Source organism: Ceratotherium simum, chromosome 32 (genome assembly GCF_057802395.1).
Source record: "Ceratotherium simum simum isolate JZ-2026a chromosome 32, ASM5780239v1, whole genome shotgun sequence".
In the NCBI taxonomy this organism is placed as follows: domain Eukaryota; kingdom Metazoa; phylum Chordata; class Mammalia; order Perissodactyla; family Rhinocerotidae; genus Ceratotherium; species Ceratotherium simum.
This window is the reverse complement of record NC_141931.1, coordinates 7,705,157-7,731,047: the sequence shown is the minus strand read 5'-3', so window position 1 is coordinate 7,731,047 and position 25,891 is coordinate 7,705,157. Positions and strand designations below refer to the sequence as shown.

Sequence of the window (25,891 nt, the reverse complement as noted above, 5' to 3'; positions counted from 1 at the left end):
ACAGAGCTTTGTAGGTCACCATGGGGACTCTGGATTTTATTCTGAAAGAAACAGGGAGAACCTAAACAGCGGGAGTGACATAATCTAAAAGATTACTCCACTTACTGTGTTAAGAAAAGAGTGAAGGAAGGCAGGAGCTAAAGCAAGGAAACAAGTAGGAGGCTGTTACAGCAATCTAGGGGAAAGAGGGTGGGGGCTTGGATCTGATGGGCAGGAGGAGATAAAAAGCGGTCTGGATATGCTACTGTCAGAGCCAAAAGGATTTCCCAGTGGATTGGAAATGGGATGTGAAAGAGAGAGAGGTATCCAAGATTAACCCTATGGTTTTTGGCTGAGCAACTGGAAAGATAGGATTATCATCAACTGAGAGGGGGAACCCAGTGGGTGGAACAGACTTGGGGACAACGATTAGTTTTCTTTTGGACATATGAAGACTGAGATGTCTATTAGACATCTAAATGGACATATCAAGTAGATAGATGACATACAAATTTAAAGATCAGAAGGAAGATCCGGAAGAGAAGTAGACCTGAGAGTCACTGGCACATAGATGTTTTCTAAAGGTATGGGCTGGATGAAATGACTTTCAGAATGTGTAGATAAAGAATAGCACTCCAACACTTAAGGGTTATTCTGTTATAGACATAGTATAGATACCCTGAAATAGAATATGCTTGCTATCTCTGAGTCTACCTACCCTTGGAGGGTAAACTTTGGACCTGAGAATCAATCCTCTTTTTGATCTCTTTATTCTTGAAGATCTCTATTTCCCTATTGCTTTCCCAGCCCCTATTATCACAGTTCCCTGATGTATTCCTAATGCAATATACTTGCATGAAATCAAGATCAAAACTCAATAAAATAGAGCACATTACATGTGATACTGTACAAAAGTCGACAGTCCTATGACATAGTCTGCAAATGCAAAATGAATTAAAACTGAATCTAATGTTTTAATACTTCCGTATTTTCTTATATAACGATTTTGAATTTATTCTATGTGATTTTGACAAAAAAGGGTATAGAGAACTTCAGGTTAGACTGCAAAGTTAAAATTCTGGTTAGATTTTTCTTGTTACTTCTATAAAATGGTTTATAAAAAAGGACTGCTAAGGGCCGGCCCCGTGGCTTAGCGGTTAAGTGCGCGCGCTCCGCTACTGGCGGCCCGGGTTCGGATCCCGGGCGCGCACCGACGCACCGCTTCTCCGGCCATGCTGAGGCCGCATCCCACATACAGCAACTAGAAGGATGTGCAACTATGACGTACAACTATCTACTGGGGCTTTGGGGGGTAAAAAAAAAAAGGAGGAGGATTGGCAATAGATGTTAGCTCAGAGCCGGCCTTCCTCAGCAAAAAGAGGAGGCTTGGCATGGATGTTAGCTCAGGGCTGATCTTCCTCACAAAAAAAAAAAAAGGACTGCTCAGACTGAGCTGTCACATCTTGAATAAAACTTGTATCTCCTACAACACTACTGTAAGACCTTCTTAAGCAGGTAGCACAGTTGATTTCAGGTTTAGCCTTTGCAACAAGTGTTTTCAAAGTATGGTCTACCAAACATTTTCACTGAGAACATGAGACATTTTTTAAAAATGTAGATTCCCGGGTCCCACCCAAAACTTACTGATGTAGACTCTTTCGGGCTGAAACCCAGAAGTGTGCATTTTAAGTAAGCACCTCAGGTAATTCTCGGAATACCAAAGTTTGAGAGCCACAGATCTAAAAGAACTGAGAGGACAACTCATGCAAGAAACACTGAAGATTTAGGATCATAATCCACTCACTAACAGAATTTCATTTTCTTAACCTTGTCTAAAAATTAATCTCCTGGATAAAACAAATATAAATTGCTCCAAACTCAGAAGGGAGGAGGGACAGCTCTGCTCCGCGCATCCTGACCATGGCTTTTCTCTCCTCTCAATTCTTTTATCCATCCCGCCGCTTCTACTATCACCCTTTTCCTTTCCATTGCCAAACACCTCCATGATCTGTGTTCACTGCCTCTTCTCCCAGGAAACCACTCTCTCCTTAAACAGCTGTTATCTAGCTGCACCTTATCATTCTATGGAATATTTATATAATGCTTGCATAATGCATAAGGACTTATATAGCACTTCAGATACAGTCCATCTCAACTGATATTCAAAACACTCTGAAAGAGGCAGATCTCCTGACTTTCTGATAAGGAACCTGAGGCTGAGATGTTAAGTGACTCGCTGCTGTAAGGATATAGAGCAAATGAGTGACATCATCATAACTCCCACCAAGGTCATCTAATGCAAGGTTGGTATTCATTTCACCACTTTATACCTAGGTCTAACAAAATTACATTCTTAACACTCATAACCCCTTAGTTACTAAATCTTACGACGTTTTTTCTTGAATCATTTGCCAAACATCTCCTGACCATCGACTCCCTAGAATTTTATTTCTGCTTGGCTTCCCTCACCTTGTCTATTTCTGATTCTTACCACTTGGACTCATTCTCCTAAGGAGGCCTCTGACTCTTAATCTTCTCCTGGTTTTTCCTTCTTCTGCTTTTTTTTTTTTCCTTTGGCAGTTTTGTGGCTTCAATAACTTCCCCACACTGACAACTGACATTTGACAAGTGTAAAATGACAAGTTCGTTGAAAATAAATATTTTCTACTTTTTCTAGGCAGTATATTTTTTAAACGTTTAATTTATTCACCCAATAATCATTCTTTACCTCTACAATAGCCAGCCCTGGTGGTCTAGTGGTTAAGATCTGGTGCTCTCACTGCCTCGGCCCAGGCTCGTGTCCCAGTCAGGGAGCCAGACCACCTGTCTGTCAGTTGTCACACTGTGGCGGCTGCGTGTTGCTGGGATGCTGAAAGCTATGCCACCAGTATTTCAAATACCAGCAGGTCACCCACGGTAGACAGGTGTCAGCAGAGCTTCCAGACTAGACAGACTAGGAAGAAGCACCTGGCCACCCACTTCTGAAAAAATTGGCCATGAAAACCCTGTGAAGAGCAGCGGAACCTTGTCTGATAGAGCGCCAGAAGGGGAGAGGACAGTGCAGAGAGACCTCCCAGGGTTCCTTCTCCTGTACACAGGGCGCTAGGAGTCAGAATCCACTCGATGGCACTAACAACAAAACCTTACAATAACTGTCAAACTAAAGATAATGCACTAGGTTATACATTTGGATTACAAAAAGTTCAAGACAAGTACTTCTCCTCATTTAATTTCACATTCCAATGTTAAAACGACATTTAAAATCTTAACACTTTTTTTAGAAATCCCAACAAATAATTCTGGGAATTTCTTCATCCCAATTAGAAGTTCTGTTTTCTGTACGAAGTTTTTATTTAATTTTTTAAAATACAGCTTCCTAAACAGAAAACATACAATCAAATTGTGGTTCACTAGGAAGAAGACAAAGCATTACTGACTAAAATAATTTTTTACAAGAAAGTACTCAAAATTACTTTAAATTGCATTAAATATAGAAAACTAAACCTCAAGTTTAAAGAAGTTATCTGCATATGTTTGGGGAAAAAAAGCTTTTAATTTACTTTTAAATAATTAACTGAGAATCAGAGAGAAAAAATTTAAAAACTCATGTAAAAATGGACAAATAAACAGAATGGGAATTATGGATAAAATAAAACGGAATTAAAATTTTTCAACACTCCAAATTTAGAGGGAAGTCGAGAAGAAAATATTAAGTTGCCAAATTATACCGTGATACATTAATAAGAAACTGAACAATTCTGAGATATGCTTAAAATATCCCCTTAATAAACAAATATTACAAATCTGGAAAACATCCTCATGCTTAAGAGAAATATTCCCTTTTTAAACAACTTAGCAATCTGATCAATTTTTAAAGAAATTTACCTAGTTCCTTGTCCTGAATTTTTAAACCTCCTCCTAGCACCTGTATAGCCTTACAGGCTCAGTACAACCATAAGGAAATTAGTCATTTTTACCCCATGCATTTCCTTCTATTCTTGCTGAATGAATGTACATCTAGCCACCTAAGTAAGAACCTCCTGTGGTATTTTTGACTTCCTCTCTCCTCCTGCCCTTTATATCCAAAGATTTGCCTGGTCCTATCAAATCTAATATATGGGGCTCTTGCCATTATCCTAGTTCAGATTCTCATTTTAAATATACTGTATTATATAAACTATAACAAAAGAGAGCTAATAGATGAAGAATTACCACCTCAATGTTAGGTCTAATTATTTCAGTTGTTACATGCTTATTAGCTAAATAATATAGTAACAAATAGTAATAAACTATGATAACACCACTTTATTTTATATACTTCATTCAATTTCTTTTTAAATTTAAACTAATTTACAGTAGGTCCAGCTAAAACTTTTGAGAAATCTTGATGCAGTACATGCCTAATTTCTTTGATAAACATGTTGAAGATCTTATTTGATTAGGAGGGATGGGACCTAAATGTTGCTGATGACTGTTTAAATGTTAGCTCGCCAAACCAACACACCAAAAACTACTGCTCCTGGGAAAACCATGACTGATCAAAGAAATTATTAATGAATTACTGACCTCCTCAAGACAGTCTATCAATTACCTCCCTAAGAGGCCGAATTCATCAAAACAAAAACATATTTCTCATTGACAGATACAGAGAATCCACCAAGAATTAGTCACTTTATGGTGACAGGCCCCTGGGATAGCTCTTTCTACACCTACCATGACTATCGTCTATTCTTACCAAGTATATCACCTCCATAACAAAAATTAAGAGCTATTCAGGTTACCAGTATAGAGCTATAACCACAGATGAAAAGCATGAATTTTTAATCTAAATTAAACAACATTAATCAGGAATACAGGGAGCCCTAGGATGTCCGTGGCTGAGCTTCATGCTCAATAACCCTCCTTACGTAACATGCAAACTTATCTGTATGTTTTTATGCATGAGAATGTCCAATGCATTTATCAATATACCAAAGTTGCCCTTAAACAAAACAAGAAGATAAAAATCACCAAAAAGGGAAAAATATAAAGACACAATATGGTGTAGAAGAAAAAACTAGTATTTGAAGCCAAAGAGCCAAGTTTGGATCATTGTTCTAGACTCATTAGCTGTGATACTTTGGACAAGCTGCTTCACATCTTTCAATTTCAGTTTCCTAGTCTGTAAAAATAGAATAATGATACGAACTATGGGACTTAAATATGATGTATGTAAAGTATCTAACAACATACCCAGCAACTACTGTATTAGCAACTGCTATTTGCTTTAAGAACACAACAATGCCTTAATTAGAATAAGTGGGGCACAACACATTTAAAATCAACTGCCAGATTATGAAATTTATTTTTCTTTTGAATGTAGTTTCATAAAAATATGGATATACTTTATATTTATTTCCTATTGCTGCTATAACAAATGACCACAAATCTGGTGGCTTAAAACAACACAAACTTATTGTCCCACAGCTCTCGAGGTAGGAAGGTCAAAATGGGTATTACGCTGCTGAAATCAAGGTGTCAGCAGGGCTGTATTCCTTGTGGAGGATCTAGGAGAGAATCCAGTCCTTGCCTTTTCCATTTTCTAGAAGCTTCTGGCATTCCTTGGCTCATAGCCCCATCACTCCAACCTCTGCTTCCATCATCACATCTCCTTGTGTGCCTCTGACCCTCCTGTCTCCTTCTTTCACTTTAATAAGAACTCTTGTGATTATACTGGGCCCACTGGATAATCCAGAATAATCTCCCCATCTCAAGATCCTTAGCTAATCATGAAAAGTCCCTTTTGCCATGTAAGGTAATATATGCACAGGTTATGAAGAGTAGGACGTGACCTCATTGGGGGTGAGGAGCATTATTCTGCCTACCACAGACACCTTGACATAATTCAACATGGTGTAAACTCTGGTGCTAAAATAAATGCCTATATTTATATGTTGAAATACCAGATACTTGCATAATTTCTCATTACTTTAAAATAAATCAGCTTTCTAGAAAAGCCATAAGCAATTATTTTTAGTTGCACCATTTAATCTCAAATCAACTATGACTGGTGCATGTTATGTTTTCTTTTACAAATGTCAACAAATCACATTTTAAAAATTATTGCTATTTACAACCAAGAGAATGCCTGTCATTTTATTTGACTTCATTTTTCTAAATCATATTCTTTAAACATGAATGCATTTATTTTAAAGTTTGAGCACACAGAGGAAGTAAAAGAGGAATAAATAGTATGTCCTCATCAGATTTGGTTTTATCGTGATATCTACTCAGATCTGAGCACAAAATGTAAACCAAAACTCACCAGTGGTTCTCTATTTTTGACCAGACGGATGATTTTTACTGAGTCTTCCTCATCATCAATATCATCAGGCATAGGAGGCAATACAGGATCATAATTCTTCTGAGCCACAGTATCATGTACAGAGAGCAAAGCCTATCAAAGTCAAAGGTTGGTAAAAAATATTAATCAAAAATAAAAGCCTTAACACTACAAACTAAAAGAAAATCAAATTGGTGCTTTAATTTTGACATAAGAATGGTAGTAAGGCTCCTACGTGAAAAGGAGCCTCTTACAAACAGGGACTCTGTAGAACAGCAGGAGGCAGCTCCACTCAGCTGCCACCTCCACCCCCACGCCCTTAACGCACGACAAGAATCAGCATAAACTGTCCTCTAACCTGTATACTCGCTGGTTCATCCTCATAAAGGTGGTAGTTGGGTGGGGGGTTACTGTTGAAAGGAGGCAGAAAATGAGGCCTGGTCAACAAGCCAGGGGGAGTCTGAAAAACTATATATTTTTTCTTTCTTACTGTTAGCACAAAACACAAAAAGAACTGATCAATATGACTAACTAGCTTTCATTCTTCTGTTTTCTCACTTTTTCACTTTTTGTGTAATAGGTGATTCATATGTGTATACAAGAAAAAAATAAAATTATTTCTAGTCATGACTGTTATAGTGGTTAAACTCCACAAAACATTATCATACTGTCATTACAGACCAAAGATGAGAATAACAGTGGAACCTTGACATGTCACTACTCACTATTTTAGGTGAGTGGACTTTTAACTAACTTTTAACTAACTTCTTCCCTAATCAGCAACACCATGATCCATAAATTACTCCAGCCAGAAGCTAGAAATCATCCTTGAAATCTCTGCTCTCACCTACACTTCCAATCCACTCCATATCCTGTTAAATCTACTTCCAAAATGTATGCTAACATGTTACCTTCTCTCCAGTCCAGATCGGAGGTTGGCAAACCACGCCACCTGTTGGAACACAGCTATGCTCCCTCATTTGTGTATTGTCTATGGCTGCTGTCATGCTACAATGGTAAAACTGAGAAGCAATAGTTACTTTTTACATTAAAAGCTGGCAGACCCCTGTTCTGCATCATTGATGCCATCATTTTTTACCTGGAGCATTGCAATAGCCTCTAAATGCTCCAACTACATTCACCTCTGGCTCATTTTCATATCCATGATTCACAGTGTAGCCAGAGTGATTATTCTAAAAATTAGATTAAATCACATAACTGTCCTGTTAATAACACTTCTAATGCTACCCACTGATCTTGGGATGAAGATCAAACTCTTGAGCACGTCCTAGTCTTGCGTTCCTCTCCAACCTTATCTTATCCACTATCCTCCTCACTCACTTACAGAACTCTTTCTCACAGATGCCTGGCCAAAATATCCAATATAAAAGTAGATCCCTCGGTTACTTGATCTCACAGAACCTTCTTCTTTGCCTTCATACATGTTCACAATTTACAACCATTTTCATGTGCATATGTTTAATATTTGCTAATAACTGAAACAGAAGCTCTAAGATGGCAAAGAAATGGTGTCTATTTTTTAATTAAGCTTTTAAATTGAGTATAACATATATACAGAAAAGCACACAATTCAAAAGTATACAGCAGGATGAATTTTCAAAAATGAATATGCTGTGTTAACATTCCCAAACAAGAAATACATTAACTGAACCCCAAAAGCTCCCACTGCTCATTCCTAGTCCTCATGCCCTCTATTCCCCAGAAGGTGGTAGTTTTGCTTCTATTTAAATACTGTATAACAGAATTATAAGTGCATATTTATTTTTTCCCTGATATTAAGTTAGTGAGATTCACCCACGCTGTTACTGGTAGCAGCAGTCACTCATTTTTCATTGTGATGCAGCATTCCAACATATGACTGTTTCACAGCTTCTTTACTCATTATACATTTGAGGGACATTTAAGGTGTTTTCAATTCTTGGCTGAACTAAATAATGCTGCCATAAATATTTCATACATATATATATACACACACACATATATATACATATATATACAATTTAAGTATATTTAAGAGTGGAATGTCTGAGTCATGGGTTATAAGCATATCCAACATTAGTAGATAGAGATAAATAGTTTTTCAAAGTGGTTGTCCCAATTATACTCCCACTAACAGCTTATGTGAGTTCTAGTTGCATCACATGATCCCTAACATTTTACATTATTAGTTTAAATTTGGCCATTCTGAGTATGCAGTGTTATCTTTTTGTGGTTGAAATTTCATTTTTCTTACAGCTAATGATATTGAAAACCTTTGCTTATGTTTACTGGGCATTAGTATACCTTCTTTTGTGAGATGCCTGTTAAAGATTCTTGCACATTTTTTATTCCATCTTTTTCTTATTGATTTGTAAGAATTATCACATACTAGATCCAAGCCTTTGTTGGTTACACATGCTACAAATATATTTGCCCTTTGGTAACCTGCCCTTTCAGTTTCTTACTAATGTTTTTGATCAACAAAAGATCCTAATTTTAATGACCCCAATTAATGTTGTTTCCTTTACGGTTGGTGCTTTCTGTATCCAACAAGAGTTTCAAGGGAAAGAATGAACAGCATCAAGGTGATAAAATATCGGAAGAGATAATGGCTGCAAATTTTTGAGGATTGATGAGAGACAGAGTCTGAAGATTCAGGAAGCCCACAATATCATTTAGGGAGCAGGAAAAGTAAAAAGAAACCCATGCTTAAATACATCATAGTGAAACAGCAGAACGCCAAATGCAAAGAGCAGATCTTAAAAATATCAGAAAGAAAAAGAGAGCTCATGGGATAGGAAAGAAAAAATTGATTGACAGCTGACTGATCAGCAGCAGCAACAGAAACCAGCAGATAGTTAAAATACTTGAAAGTGCTTAGAAAAAAATAATAGCCAGTCAAGAACAGTGTATCCAGCAAAAGTAGCATTCAAGAATGAGGAAGAGGGCATTATCAGGGACCCACTAGAGCAAACTTTAAAAAAAAAAAAGTTAATGCAACAATGGTTTTCAAAGACACTGGACATCAGAAAACAAAGGACAGTGGTCACTGAGAGACAGGAAACAATCGTGAGCCCTATAATTGCCCAGCTTACTACCTAGAGAGTTTGCTGGATGTGTCAGGGGAAGAAGGAACCCAGGCAAAACCCAGGGGTCTCCCTGAGTTGAGAAAACAGAGCCAGGAACCTAGGGAGGTCAAGGGGCTTAAGTTCTCAGGGAAGAATATGAAAGAGGAGAGAACTGTACAGAGACTGAGCTCTGGAGATCCACAGGAGGTTCCCCTGGAGTCCTTAGCCAAGTACTCAGCCAAGGCATGTATATAAAGAAACTACCAGACAGGATCAGAACAGTGGTTTTTAACTGAGGGCCATTTTACTCCCTTTTGGTTCATCACAATTTGGGGGATGCTATTGCCACCTAATGCATAGAGGCCAGGGGTGCTCCTAAATATCTGATAGCACACAGGACAGTCTCCTCCCCCAATAAATAATTATCAAGCCCCCAAAATGTCAGGAGTTCCAACGTTGAGAAATAATCTCCAAAGCTTGCACAGGACAGCAATAACAGTTCCTGTTCCCAACAGTTAGAGGGGAAAACCTCAGAATTCACAGGGTATTGAGGAGAGCTAACAGAGGGGTACTGTGTCAATAGTAGGGAAGAATTTTCCCAAGATTAAACACTGCTAAGGTCTCACCTAACAAGGCTTAAAAGCAAGCCTTTGAAGGATCAAAATGTTTCCAAGTTACTTAATTGTATAACAGAGAAAAAGCTCAAGAATATAACTAAAAATACAAAAATACCCAACATCAAACAAAGTAAAATTCACAATGACTCACAGTCAATCAAAAATTACCAGGCACGCAAAGAAAGCTGAAAATACAACTCATAATGAAGAGAAATATAAAACAACAGAACTAAACCCTGAAATTACACAGATGATAGAAGTACATAGAACCAAAACCTAAAATTATACAGATACATCACAGACAGGGAAATTAAAACAGTTATTACTATAACTGTATTCCAAATGTTCCAGAAGCTAGAGAAAGACTGAACATGAGACTTGGAATATATAAAAAAAGATTCATATCAAATTTCTAGAGATAAAAAAGTACAACATATGAAATGAAAAAAAAAGGGCCGGCCCCGTGGCTTGGCGGTTAAGTGCGTGCTCTCCGCTGCCGGCGGCCCGGGTTCGGATCCCGGGTGCGCACCGAGGCACCACTCCTCCAGCCATGCTGAGGCCGCATCCCACATACAGCAACTAGAAGGATGTGCAGCTATGACAGACAACTATGTACTGGGGCTTTGGGGGAAAAATAAATAAATAAAATCTTTAAAAAAAAAAAAAAAAAGAAATGAAAAAAAAAAGTACACTGAATTTAGATTAACACAGATTAGACACTACAGAAGAAAAAGTGAACTTGTAAACAAAGCAATATAAACTATTCAAAATGAAAATATATAGTGAAAAATTATGAACAGAACATTACTGAGCTATGGGACAACTTCAGTGGTCTAATATATATACATTATTGGCATCTCCAAAAAAAGGAGGGATGCTAAAAAATACCTGAAGAAATATGGCAGAAAATATTCCAAATTTGATGGAAAAAAAATAAGCCCAAATGTTCAAGAAGCTCAATGTATCCAAGCACAAGAAACATAAAAGTAACACCAAATTGCTTAAAACCAGTGAGAAAGTGAAAATCTCAAAATTATCCAGAGAAAAAGAGCACATTATACATAAAAGAAAAAAGATAAAAATGACAACACGTTTTCAGGAACAATGTAAGCCATGAGACAACAGAGCAACATCTTTAAAATACTCAAAGAAAAATAGTGTCAACCTAAAATTCTATATCCAGCAAAATTATCTGTTAGAAATGAAGGGATATTGAAGACTTTTTAAAGACATACAAAAGCTGAAAGAATTCATCACCAGCAAACCTGCAATACAAAAATGTCTTTCCGACAGAAGAGTGACAGCAGATGGGAATACTGATCTATACAGAGGAATGAAGAATATCAGAAATGTCCACCATCTGGGTATCTATGGGAACTATCTTGCACATAGTAAGAATAACTGAGGTTGCCAATGAATGTTTTTTTAAAATAAAGTGATTGGTAAGAACTCCAGCTATGTATTTTACCTCCTTAGGTTTGTATTCATTTACATGTCTGGATTCTAAAATATACTTTTAAGATTTATAGATATCTAGTTCATCATTTTTAATAGCTTTGCTTTAAATATGTTTGGTTAGTAAGATTTTTATTTTAGACAACTAAAAGTAGCTTTGTATTCCATTTTCCTGTTTTAGCTGCGGTGACTTTATTCTTCAATATACAGATTTTCCTTTCAAAAGGCAATACCTAAATGAAAATTGTGTTTCCATATGCCGTAACTACCAATCACAACTGATGGGTTTACCTGTTGCTCTGAAGAATCTGCAGGAAATTGAACACTAGGCCTTGTAACTCATCAGGCTCACAGGCTCACAAGTGCTCCCTGCCTTGGACCCCCTGGAGTCAATTCTATGGTCTAAGTACCTGTCAGGTCCACAGAATTAAGTGTCTAACTCATAAGGATGAGTAACACTGATTTATTTCTCCAGAAGGAAGCTTAACTTTTCCTTTTAGCATACTTTAATGAAGTCTTATCCATTCTACATGCTCAGGCAGTGAGTAATTTCTGGTAAGTGAATGTTTTGGAAAGCTGAAAAACTACAACAAACCTTTTCATTTTATTGCCTTTTAAAAATCTACCAAATTTTCCCTGACTTCCTAAATTATAATACCGTGTTCAGGAGATGATGTCACTTCACTGTTTTATCAAAAATGAGCCACAGAATGATGACTCACAGAGGTTGATTTGCCTTGACTGTGGCAATTTGATGCCTAGGAGTGGTTCTTATTTATTAATATGACTCCCTCCGCTTCCCCTAGATACAAAGGCTCTATAGAGATCAACATCCCTCCGTCAGTGCCCCTAACGCCACAGCATTGGTGCTCTTGCCCATTCCATCACTGCACGAAGGTTTCACATTCTATTACATCTATTTAGGCTTTTTGCTACTCACTACCATTTCTCTTTTCTCATGACCTGTTGTTTCTTTTATACTTAGTTATTTTTCCCGGACTTTAAGATTTGGACAATAAAACTGGATTTCGTAGACATTATTGAGTAATAAGAATTGTTTATTTTTTTGCATATGCTGACCAATCAATTTGTAAAGATTGAGTGTAATTTTTAAATGTTTGACAGTTCTCAGGTGAGACCACTGTTACAGAATGACTAGTCATTTCCTAACTATTCCAGACTTGAAGGCAACAAGTTTATAGGAAAAGTGTTGGCATATATTCTACTAGTGACCAACTAGCAAAGCAAAAAAAGAATATTAATTGAAAAGGGCTTATGCAACTAATTGTCTATTCATTGCAAGAGCACAGGGAAAAAGGATCTTTCCATGCACTGTTGCAGCAGGCACTGTACATCAAGAGGACCTGTCTAGATTACTGCTAAGGACACGCTGGCAATAACTATCAAAATTTTAAATGTACAAATATTTTAACACAACAATTTATTGACCCAATAAAATCCTGTAATATACAAGAGATGGGCATTACAGTGTTGTTTAAATAGCAGAAAATCAGAAACAACAATGTCCACCCCTAAGAGACAAGTTAAGTAGATAATTATGTTGATCCAAAGAGAAGTCCACAAAATATCAACATGTTATAAGTCCACAAAACAGTAAGCAGTGCATTCTATTATGCTATTTATAATGGCAAAACGTATATGCAATATTTCTGTAAACAAAAAGGGATGAAAGGTAATGCAGCCAATTCAGAGTAGTCATCCCTGGAGGTGTATGAATACACAATTCACAGAAGAAGTCATTAAGCATACGAAACAATGCTCATCTTCACTAATAAAGCAATGAGGACACAGGCTTCTACTTCTCTATAGTTTGAATCAAAAATACACAATGCATTATCAAAAAAATTTTTCTATTTATTTTTAAAAGTCTTTATCAAGCCACTTTGTAAAAGGTAAAAATAAAGTCAAAGTAATAAACTCTTACACTTACTAAAGACAAATATAAATCATTTACACAAATAAATTATTCCTTCCAACTCATTTATGATTTTTTTTTTTTTTTACTTTTCTCGTGTGTCTGTCCATTTGTCTCTGAAGTTATAAATGCTTCTTATCCACGATAATGGTTCAATTTTTTACATGTAAATGTTTAATCTATTTGGAATTCATTCTAGCAGGGGTCTTTCTTATTTTTCCCCAAATGATTTATCAGTTGCCCCAAGGCCACGTATTAAAGTCATATCTAGTTCCATCCATCCCCTACTTCCTCTCGTCAATCCCTCACATCCTTCACTAGGGCCACAATCATGTTTCACCTGAATTATTTCTACAGACTCCCACTCGCCTTCTTCCATTCGGTATCCCATTCCTCCCACCCTACCACCACCCTTCCACCCCGAGGAACTATACTACATACTGAGTGATTGTATCACTTGCCTATTCAAATAATTTCAATGGCTTTCCACTGCTCTTAGGACGAAATTCAAACTTTTTAATATGCTCACAATTAGGGTGGCCATATAATTTATCATCTAAATAAGGAAACAACTAAAATTGAAAGGGAGGCTATTAATAATAACAGTAGAGGGCCGGCCCCGTGGCTTAGTGGTTAAGTGCGTGCGCTCCGCTACTGGCGGCCCGGGTTCAGATCCCGGGCGCACACCGACACACCACTTCTCCGGCCATGCTGAGGCCGCGTCTCACGTACACCAACTAGAAGGATGTGCAACTATGACATACAACTATCTACTGGGGCTTTGGGGAGAACAAAGGAGGAGGATTGGCAATAGATGTTAGCTCAGGGCTGATCTTCCTCACCAAAAAAAAAAAAAAAGAAAAAAAAGAGAGAGACAGGAGAGTGCTTTCCCTCTCTCTCTCAAATAATAACACTGGAACTCCTGGCATAAACCAGACTATCCTGGGCAAACCAAGATTATGCCCTGCCCCCTACTCAAAGGCTCTACTGTCTAGCTCTAAACTCTTACCTCTCGCTCTTTTACGAGCCACTGATCAGCCATATGGAACTTATTTTACATCTTCAAACTTGACAAGCTATTTTCTTTACGGGACTTCACACACTATTCACCTTACCTAAAACATTTATTTTTTTTTCACATCCCACCCCTGACTCATCCCTCCCCTCTCTGCCCGCTTCTGGTTACCTGAAACTCAGCCCTGAGGTCTCAACTTGTATGCCACTTCCTCTTCCCTTCCTCCCACCCAAGTTTAGATTTAGCACCACTCCTAATTGTTCCACATTATTTCTCTGTGTTCCCTTTTTCACCCAATATTTCTCCTGTCATCTTCATTAATCTCAAATATTTTCTACAAGTTGTATCTATGGAGCCTGGCACAGAGTAGGCATTGAATAAATATATAAGAATGCATGAATGATGAATGATCTGACTCTAGTGACATTTACAAATTACCAAAGAAAGTTTTAAAATGTTTCAAAAAGAATTGGCAGATCTATGAATACATGTATTACCTTCCCACGGTGGGTACATATTTGGTTGTATGTGTCTGTGTGTATATTACTTTGGAGGTACACCTCAGATTGCTTTTCAGCATTATGAATTAAATATTTAAAATGGTAAAGCAATCTTTAAAAAGTAAATAATTAATTCCTTTATCCATTAAAAATTAAAGACAATATTCAAATTAACACTCCAGAGTTACATTTTTCATATTTTAACTGTCATTTCAACTAATAATTTCATGTATACACATCATATTCTACTGTATCTTGCTTCTGCTTTAAAAAAAAAAAAGTAAATATTTTAGTTTATTCCCAGAACAAAAAGGAATGGCTGATCATATTTCATATTCTGAAATAGTCTAAAACTTATTTGGGGCTGCATTTCTTAAAGTAATTACCTATAAAAAGTGAGATTCAAAGTGATGGTGGTTAATATAAATAATTTCAAGGAAAGCAATGTTAAATGTTAGATCAAAAAGGAAAGAAAGATATTTTTTCCCCAAGACTGGCTAACTAGAAATTGCCACTGCCAACTGCAACATCACGTGTCTGGAATCTTACCCACTTCCTGCACATTATTTCCTGAACATACATCTTTCATGCTGATTTCTCACTTGTTTTTTAGTCACACTGCTATATAAATATGAAAAATAAACAAAATTATTCATCTAGACTATTTTCGCCATAATAAAGTTTAAGTATTCAATTATAAAGTTTTATCCAGTGGTGCTGCGTAATACCATCTAAAATCATACCTTCCTCTCAAGCCAAATACTAGTTTCCATCCAGTATAATCTCTTTATTATTAGCTATTCCATTTCAAACACCTTTGAATAGAATACCAAAATCATGTTGCTGTTGGGTTTTTTTTGTCAGAAACATTCCCTCTTTAATTTCTAATACTCAAACCGAGGCAAGACTCTCAAAAAGAAGTTTAATCAGCTTCTCATAGCTCATCTCACCATGCTCTGGTTAATATTAACTCCTCACGCGCAGTTTAAGACCAAATGAAGAAGTTTTCAGAGCATTCTCTGGCTATGAATCTCCTTCTCTGAGCTCTTAACCTTCCCACACACTTTGTGTTTAATAAAAAGACATTATATATTGCTCTATATATTAAAGCAACTACTCTGCTCTAATCTGATCCTTATTCTTTTAAAAGCAAAATTTAATCAATCTCCTCTGTACCACTACAAGCTAATCACTCTCATATTACTAATCATAGTCCATTGACCCTTACAGCAATATATTTTATGTACTTATATTTACTTACAGGGATTAGAAATTATAGTGCATGCTTGTTTTCACTTCATCTTTTATTTAATACTTTCTTTTTTGAACATCAGTTTAAGATCATATATAGCACAGTTCCAAAGGAGATTTTTCAAGGAAGGTAGAAACTAGTTTTTGCATCTAGGCAGAAATGTTAATTCAACAGTCTATATATGCTTAACAGAAATCATCATAAGATAATTTACCATTTTAATGACATAATTATATAATCTATATGTCATTTTGGCTCGTGGAACAATATTTTACATACAATTGCAGTAGTATCAAGTCCAAAATGTATAGGTTCTAGGATTTAGTGCATTAATGACTAGAATTCACAGGAAAATTTCAGAATGCCTTCTGTTGACTAATTATCCTTTGCAGGAAAAATAAGTGATAAACTTGGGAGGAAAAGGGCAGGGAGAATTGAAATCTGTCTACCAATATTTTATTGGTATTTTACACCAGAAAACTGTTCTACTCTGTAAAATGGTAGGATATATTAAAACATGAATCGGTAGTGGGACAGGAGCAGATGGAGAGGAGGAAAGGAAATGCTAAAATAATCCTATAGAAAAATAGATATAGTCGTCAAATATATTGGAATACCACTAACTAGCCAAGTAAAATGAAGCTAAACAAAATCACTAATAGGTTCCATATCCTGTACGCTTAACTTTATTTAAAAGTAAAATGACCTTGAAGCTACATTATATTTGCCAACTTAAATTCTAAGTTTCCCAATTAAAGCATTTTGTAGTTGTCACAACGTTATCATCAACTCTTTTTCCTGAACGGGATTTAGGCTATTACAATACTGTACACTATTTGAAAACACATTTACTTGAAAACAGATGCTCAAACCAAAATTCATCGATGAAGTCTCAGAAAATGCCCCTTGTTGAAGATATTTCTTACAGAAGTAACATATCCTCACCTTCACATTGGGTTTTGACAGTAGTTTCAACAGCTCTCTGATCTCACTGTTTAACGGCTTGTTCTGAAGCTCTTCAGCCAGCTGCAAGGGAGATCACATTGACACAGAGAACATTTAGTAAGAGCATTGTGTAGCTCTGTGTGTGACGACCGAAAATCGATCTTGCTGCTTTCTAGTGATTAAGGAGAAGTCAGCATGAAAGAAAACAGACTATCCATCATTGCTCTTCTTTTCAGGCACTTAGTAGCCCAGATCCCAGGCCAGGCTCTCGGCTGAGTACAACTCAAGGAATCCTATCAGCCAGATCACCTTCTGACTTATTGCAATGAGGGCAAATCCCAGCACTTCATCTATGGAACGGTCTTTCGCATGCAGACAAAGGACCACTTGTAAAAAGGACTGGATCAAGCTTTGACACTGCTCAAAAAAGAAAGAAAGAAAAGAGCTTCTGAATGAGGTGGTGAAATCCACAGGGTTTCCAAAAACCCACAGTAGCTTGCTGTTTAGAGCTGGGGTAAAAAGAAATAGAATGCCTCTAATAGAGCAAATGGTCTGAAACTTTTATTATGTTTACCTATATAGTCTAAGAAGTCTGTTAAATACAAACCAGGTTAATCAAAAAATGACTTGTAATAGGTTGATGACTACTCTGGTCCCAAAAATGCTGACTGCACTCTACTATAACGATCAAGAATTCCCAATTGTTGGTTCTAGCTAAAGAAAGGGTTGAAACTTTGAATCCGCCTCGTGTTCTTCATTAAGAGATCTTCCTGGCAAAATTTCTATTCGGTTTTAGGCTACGGGGAAGGATCATATAATTTTCATAAGAAGAAAAGCAAGACTCAGAAATAGAAAACAAAAGATTAGAATTATGAAATATGCAGTATAAAATTCAAAATATATACATATATTTTCATTTAAAAACCCTTCTTAAAACATTGCATAAAATTTCCATTTGTACCTATTGTTTCTACCAAGCTAAAAATAATCGTTCTTATCTCTGGAAAAGGACTTTTCTCTAAAAGAAGGACATAATATAAATTACACTTAGAAAAATAAAATCAGATGAAATTGATATATTCATTGATTACATTTCAAAAAATGCTTTTACTTTTTCAAGGTAATATTTTTACAAATTTTTAACTGACAAAAAGACAAGAGGTTCTTTGCACTCTTTAGTCACTTAATATGTAAAAATATTTTTTAACATTTAAATACATTGCTCTGATGACTCACACAATGCTACGTTTTTATCATACTGATATAACAGTCTAAATTTTTTAAAAAGCAATATTGTCATAACACGATTGGGCCTCAATTACAAATATTTCCCCAAACCCTCAACAGTAAATATTTTAAAACTGGTTTTTAAAACTTTCTCAAGTGGTGACTGCATCTTACTAGTAGAACTATATGTACATCTTTATTCATCTTCATTTCAAATGTTTTGGTTCTATAATAATGCAGAGGTAGGCTTCCTCATAAACCACGTATATTGAAACATCCTGTAACTTATAATCTCTGTAGATAAAAATGGAAGGAAAAATGTTTAAGGACTAAACAATTGGGACACAGCTTGGAGATATAAGCTTTTATTTTCTAAATTAGAATATAAAACATACATGAAATATATCAAAGAAAATCAACCTCTGAAGATGGTCAATTTTTTACTATTATAGATAATGTTATTTTTATAATAAATAAAAATTTTATAAATAAGTTTTATAAATAAAACATTATTTTTATTATACTTATGGTCCTGATATTTTACTAAACTGAATTACAGTTTGTTTTATTATAACAAAATAAAAAAATTAAAATGCATCAAATAAGCTACAGGACGTCACTAAAACCAGCCTTCACACTAAACATATTTCTCATCTAGCTTAGTGTCCTTTATAGTTTATCCAGGTGTGCTTTCAATTCATCCGAGTCCAAGAGTTAACAGTAAGAAACAGCAAGTTAGTTCCCTCCCCCAGATTTAAAATAAAATTATAGCTACAGGAAATTAACTACTCCATCAATGCCAACTGCTTCTAAAATTTATTTTTTGGTTATGAAGGTAATTTGGAAAGGTCTAATATCCATAAATCACTACTATGCTTTATAATCCATTTTAAAAACAATCCTGTCTTTTTATGTATTGCATATGCCTCATTCCTATACGAGTATCTGTCATTTTTTAGTACTGTCAGCAATAGAGCTATCTCATTAGTCTTTATTTCCCCAAAGCATTCTTTCTTGACTTTTTCAGAATACTAATAGCTGACAGCTTCTCTCTCTGCATAGAGTTGCAGCCTAAAATTTCTATTACGTAGTTACCAGGGCAGAACATAAGGGTATCTACATGCAACAATTTTAGAACAGGAAAGTGAATGGAAATCAGCATAACAGCAGCGTAAGCTCAGTGATGACAGGGCTTTTGGAAGCATTTGCAGCTTTTTCTGGTTTTCACTTATAGGATCCCAGGCATCTGTCTGCGTGAGGATGAGTTCTGCCGTGGCTAGGCCTGTGGGAGATGTGTCCCCGTGAGCTCAGAAAGGCACACTTACGTCATCGGCCAAGGCTGCCGCGCTGTGCAGGATGGGCATGGGATTCTGCTTCTCATAGTAGTGTAGTTTTTCATGAATCTGGAAGAAAAGCAAATGAATATAAGTTCACCTTCTAGTAAACAATCTGAGATATTTAAATATTTTTACCATTTTAACTAGAAACTGATCCATAGAACATTCTAAACAAACATTACGTGTATATAAACCTATAAATGACAAATATGTGTGCATAATGCATCTATTACTACTACTAATTACTACACAATTCATCTATTACTATTAGTATATTACTATCATCTATTACATCTATTACTACGGTCTAGTGTTTATAACATGAAGTCAAATGGAAAAAAAAACTTCATCAATAGAACCCACATAAAAACTAAACCTTTGTTTTCCCCCCAAACAAATGTTAGCTTTATCTTTAATTTCTAAAACATATGGCTTCAACACTTCAAGTATTGGTTGTAGTCTATATTCCTGCTAAAAACATAAATTGTGATTAAAGCAAAGCGATAAACTGGCAGTCACATCCTAACAGCTCGGTATGTAACTGCCCCCAGGAGTGAAGAAGCGGGCTCTGTGCAGGCCTGTGAGCAGCACGCCAGGAACACCTCACCAAGCACATTGTTCCTTCTACTTATTCTTTTTTTTCCCAAACCATCAACTGTTCCCTCCAATTCAAATTTCTAAGAAACAAAGGGATTTCTCATAACTAGAGACATTTCTCATAATTAGTTAGCTTAAATAAAATAATTTTCCACATTGTAAAACAAGTAAAATTATCTTAATAAATAAAAATTTGGAACTTCATTTCCCATCATCATTACCCAAGAAAGACAAAGGCAAGAATACATCTTGACGCATTATAAGACAAACTGAGTTCCTTAAGAAATCTAGTATCACAGTTAAGAAACATAAGATGCTTTGACAAATGCATAACTGTCGGCAATTAAGTTTAATCTATTTCAGCTCTTTTATATAGGTGCCCTTAAAATTTTATACTTGAAAACTTACTGTAGCCTCTTTTTACTTATAATTGAAGAAATTCTCCCCCAATATATATGAAATAGTTGCACCTCACAATTTCCTGTTTTTAATAGGTATCAAGTAATGCACTCTTTAATTATACTCAAAGCTAACCAAACTTTCTTGTAAAAGTCTGGAAGATAGATTTTATTTTGATTAGCCAGATGCTATTGCTAAGAGAGGATTCTATTACCTTTTTGGCAACCTGGTGCATAAGGCAAAGCATCAGGGAAAGAATTTTGACACTTATGATATTACCAGAATGATACGGGCAACATTTTGACTTAATACCTTGGAACCTTTAAACATCTATCACATCAGGGTAATAAACAAATTTTCAAGAATACAAGCTATAAAAGGATTAAGATTTGATTTGAGAAACTATTAAAGTGTAATGTAAAACAAAACCAACCATCCTAAGAGCTAAATTAATTTTGCTTAAATAATTATCAAGAATTAGGTCACCTCAATATATACTATCATAGAACACTGAACTCGCTCATAAAATTCATCTAACTTTATTGCAACTACTTGTTTAAATGTCTGCTTCTCTGCAATCATAAATACCAAGACTTATACTTATTAGGCACTTACCACGTGTCTGTATTACCTACATAATAGTTATCAGCACTATTAGTAATATAGTCTTCGATGCGTTTAATATTTTAATTCCTTAACCGCACAAGAACACTAAGAGGCAGACTGCACCACCATCCCATTCTACAGATACACCAGATACACAGGAGTGAAATAACTTGCCGTGGTCCCACAGGTAGTAAATGGCAGAGCTGGGATTTAAAACTCAGGCCATCTGGCTCAGTACCAAAGCCCTTCATCACTCCGCCTGCCTGCCTCTCAGGCCTCTCAACATCTCGTCTGCCTTCTTCACTGACCTCATTCACTGCTGAACCAGTATGACAGAAAGGAGGCTGGACAGACACAGCACAAACAGCAATGCCATGTGCAATGATGACAGGATTAGTGACGGTTCCTCTCCACTCCGCTCCCTTATTTTCTCTCTCCTATGGTTCCTAATTTTCCTAGATTGATTTATATTAACACTATAATTATAACCTAACATTACACGCCCCCAATACATACATATTTTTCCACCTAATTTGTTTCTTCTGAGTGTCTTGCAAAAACAATCAGCTCCTCTTTCTACATCATCTTCTCTAGATCCTCAGTCAAGTGATATAAGAGCCCACCCTGCCCGCCTCCCCAGGATTTTGTACTATATCAAGAATTCTTTAAATGCTCTCCTAGAATTTTAAGATGCTGCCAACTCTGCTGATATGTGTTTTCCCTCAGCACATGATTTAAAAAATTAAGTTGGTAGGAAAGTAAAAATTACTCTAAATAATTTTGAGCTGTTCACTGTGTCCAAAAATATTGACAGAAATTCTGCTTTTTACTAGTATTTATAATACCAGGGAAGAAAATTTAAAAACCAAAATTATTTTTAAATTCTAATATAATAAACAGGTAACACATATCAACTTCACCCCAAGGTTGCCCAAGAGGACTTTCCATGGTGTTGAAAACATTCTGTATCTGCTTGTCCAATACAGTTAGTCATCAGCCACATGTGGTAACTGAGCACTCGAACTGTGGCTGGTGTACTTGAAGAACTGAATTTCTAATTTTATTTAATTTTAATTAATTCAAATTTAAATACCCACATGTGGCTAGTGGCTTTCATGCTGGATAACATGGCATAGCTTTACATTATCCACTCCGTAATTTCCCTTTATACCCAGCGAATATACCAATTCACGCTGAAATAGTTTGGCAAATTTCCCTGAGTAGTAACATTTTGGAATCCAATAGACAAACATAGAACCAAAGATATGGCTTAATCATCAATAAGGCAAATTAGCATCTATTACTATCTACAGCCCAATCTGTAACATCTCATTTATTTTAACTAAACCTTTCCCTTTGTAGATTCAAACATGTAACAAAAGTGTACTTCATTTCTCCCCCCTGAACAATGAGAGTAAAAGCGGAAAGAGTTGTGGAAAGAAAGGAGTTAGGAGTAAACAAGTCTGAAGAGAAGGGGAAACTCTGGTTACATTAATTTCATATGATAAAAAAATATGCAATTATTCAAAAGTAAGATCCTAAAAAAGAATGGCATCTTAAAATATTTAAAATACACCATTAAGAAAAAAGAACATTTCAAGATGTATATACATTACACAATATTAGTATATATGGATGTGTCCTTAAGAGTTTCTTTTCTATAACTACATTTGTAATCAGAAAAAGTCAGTTAAATAAAAATCATTTCTATATGTAACCAATTCTTATAGGAAAGCTATAATTATCTTCATTTACACACATCTTGAAAATAAATGTTCATTTTTGTAAGGAAATCTGGTGCCAATAATCTAATTTTAGTACACATACAGTAGAAATTGTTTTAAATGAAGTATAAATAAAGCTTAACTAGTCCCAATGCAATCATTTGTTTTAAACCTCTCAATGATGTGTGGAGATATTTAAACTGAAAAGCCCAATCATGGTTACCCAAACTATATTAAATAAACCACAGCTGTAAAATCCTTTTCCTGCCTTCTATTATGAGCATAAAAAAGTACTGAAAATAACTGCTCAGTACTTTCGAATCTCTACTATGTTGATCAATAGTACCCAACCCAGAACTGGTGTGTACGTGCACACAGACATAACACACACACACCCTTACCTACTTCCTTTATCTAAAACATGGGGAGGAAGGAATTCTGAGAATTAAAAGAAGATCCATGGTACACAATGACAGCCAAGAAGAGCTGGAAATTACATACTATGTTGTACAGGAATAAAACAATAAAAGTATTCCAATGGCTGGGATCCTCTTTAAAAATAATAATAATAATTTAATCTTTCTCCAAAAGGAAAAAAACTTTGGCTCAACAAGGTACAATAAAGAGGAGAAATTTAAAACTGAAAACAACAAACCAAGAGAGCAGAAACAACACTGCTAAATGTGAGTCCTCCATTCCAATTTTATACCACCAATCTCTGTCTTCAGGCTAATTTTCTTGGCTAGTATCTCCAGAAAAGAAATGATACTAATAAAACTGATAAGAGGTGACATTCTTATTTTGTTCCTGCCTTTAATGTGATATAGTCTGGCTTTATATTGCCATAGATATATATATTATCATGTGAAATCAGTGTCCATGCATTCTAAATTTTCAAGAATTTTTTAGGAGAATGAATGTCCAATTTCAAAAAATGCTTTTAAGCATATACAAATATATTTTTTTTCCTATTTGACCAGTTAATATTTAGGTGAATTCTATTTATAGATTCCAAATACTGACTCATCCTTGCATTTCCCCAATGAACCTCACTTGGTTATAATGTATTATTATTTTAATGTGCTGTAGAATTCCAATGGCTAGTATTTTATTTAGAATTTCTCCATCAATATACATAACTGAGGCTGACATTTGTGGGGGTCTTTTTGGGGGAGTGGGGTCCTATCTTTATTGGGTCTTGATATCAACGTTATACTCATTTCAATTTTTATGTGTGTGTGTGTGTGTGAGGAAGATCAGCCCTGTGCTAACATCTGCCAATCCTCCTCTTTTTTTGCTGAGGAAGACTGGCCCTGGGCTAACATCCGTGCCCATCTTCCTCCACTTTACATGGGACGCCGCCGCAGCACGGCTTGCCAAGCAGTGCGTCAGTGTGCGCCCAGGATCCGAACCAGCGATTCCCGGGCCGCCGCCGTGGAGCGCGCACACTTAACCGCTTGCGCCACTGGGCCGGCCCCCTCATTTCATTATTTTTAAGACTATGGAAGCTTTCTATCTTTTTATATGCTCTGAAAACACCTAAATACCACTGGAGTGATCTCTTCTTTAAATATTTGAGGGCATTCCCCCTGAGAAACCAGCTGGGTCTGATGTATTTTGGAGGGCAGCTTTATCCCCTAACTTTATTTCTTCTGGTTTAAGGCAATTTCTCCATTTTGGTTTTTCTCTCTTCTGGTGTCAGTTGCAGAAAATACTCTTTCTTAGAAAATTATTCATTTTTTTCCGGCTTAAAAATAATTATCTGAATCTACTTAAGCAAAATCTACTTAAGCCAAAAAAACACACTCTCTTAGGAGTCTTTGAATTTCTTCTGTTATCTACTTTCCTCTTCATTACCTTTTCTTATTTGGTGTATTTATACTTTCTCTATTTTCACCCTTCGTCCCTTCATTAGTTAACGAACATTGACTTTACTGTATTTTCAAAGAACTACCTTCTGGCTTGATTAGTTTTACCATTTTTGCTTTCTAATGTTTTATTTTTCTGTTTTTATCCTAATTCATTCCTTCGTTCTTTACACAACCCAGCCCTGCATAACACGAAAGTCATGTGCATCATACGAATTATTGGAAAACAAAAGAAAAGGCAAATTACTCTAACTGGAGTTTTATTCATTCATAAAATATTGACTAAAATGAGCACCCATTCCAGGAGAAGGATACTCAGAGTCAATTTGGAAGCAAAATGTGGCAGCAGTGCAAATGATTCTAACCTTTCTACTTAGAAAGGTTACCTGGGAAAGAGATGAGAGGACACACATCATATAAAGGGAAAACTTCACTCGACCTTTTCAAGCAAGTTCAAGTATTTGTCTTGTTTCATTCAGTATTCATTCACCGAGCAGCTGACACGAAAGAGATTTCTGTCAATTGGGTTTTTGCCATTAGTGTAGTACTCACCTAGCAGCACCTCAGCACAGGACAAGAACATCCAGACCACCTGTGCTGCTAGTGACACTGGGATGAAGAAGGACCAGCTGTCTGGAGTCAAGTATAAAATCAGAAACGAAATAATGCACTCTCCTCCCCCTCTTTTCATCTTTGCCTTCCATTCATGTGCTGCTTCTCACAATAATGCCAAAAGTTGTTTTCATGTGTGTTTTTTTTTCAATTTACTCATGGTATATAGGGCACCATTTAACTTCTAACATTTTTGAAATGTTTACTAATGTTCCCGTTTTAAACACTTTAGACATGTAAAAAATAAAGAAAATATGATAAATAAACTGCATACCCAGCATGGAAATTAAAGAGACATTAACCTGGTATATTTGCCTCAGATATCTTATGAAATAAATCCTAAGAGATATGGCTAAAGACCCATCCTTCCGTTCCTTCCCCCTCCCTCTCCTCCAAGAAAAATTACGCTGAAATTGCTGGATATGTTCCCAC

General features: G+C 35.9%; 1 protein-coding gene across 7 annotated transcripts in view; it reads right to left on the bottom strand.

Moving 5' to 3' along the window:
- Positions 1–25,891, bottom strand: part of MPP7 (MAGUK p55 scaffold protein 7) — a 264,230-nt gene that overhangs the window by 70,733 nt on the left and 167,606 nt on the right. For all 7 annotated transcript variants that reach the window (XM_087420720.1, XM_087420721.1, XM_087420722.1 and 4 more), the window contains 3 exons: positions 19,642–19,719; positions 17,090–17,170; positions 6,284–6,415 (listed from right to left, as the gene is read on the bottom strand). In XM_087420720.1, coding sequence (XP_087276846.1) covers positions 6,284–6,415; positions 17,090–17,170; positions 19,642–19,719 — 291 coding nt within the window. The remainder of the gene's footprint in view (positions 1–6,283; positions 6,416–17,089; positions 17,171–19,641; positions 19,720–25,891) is intronic.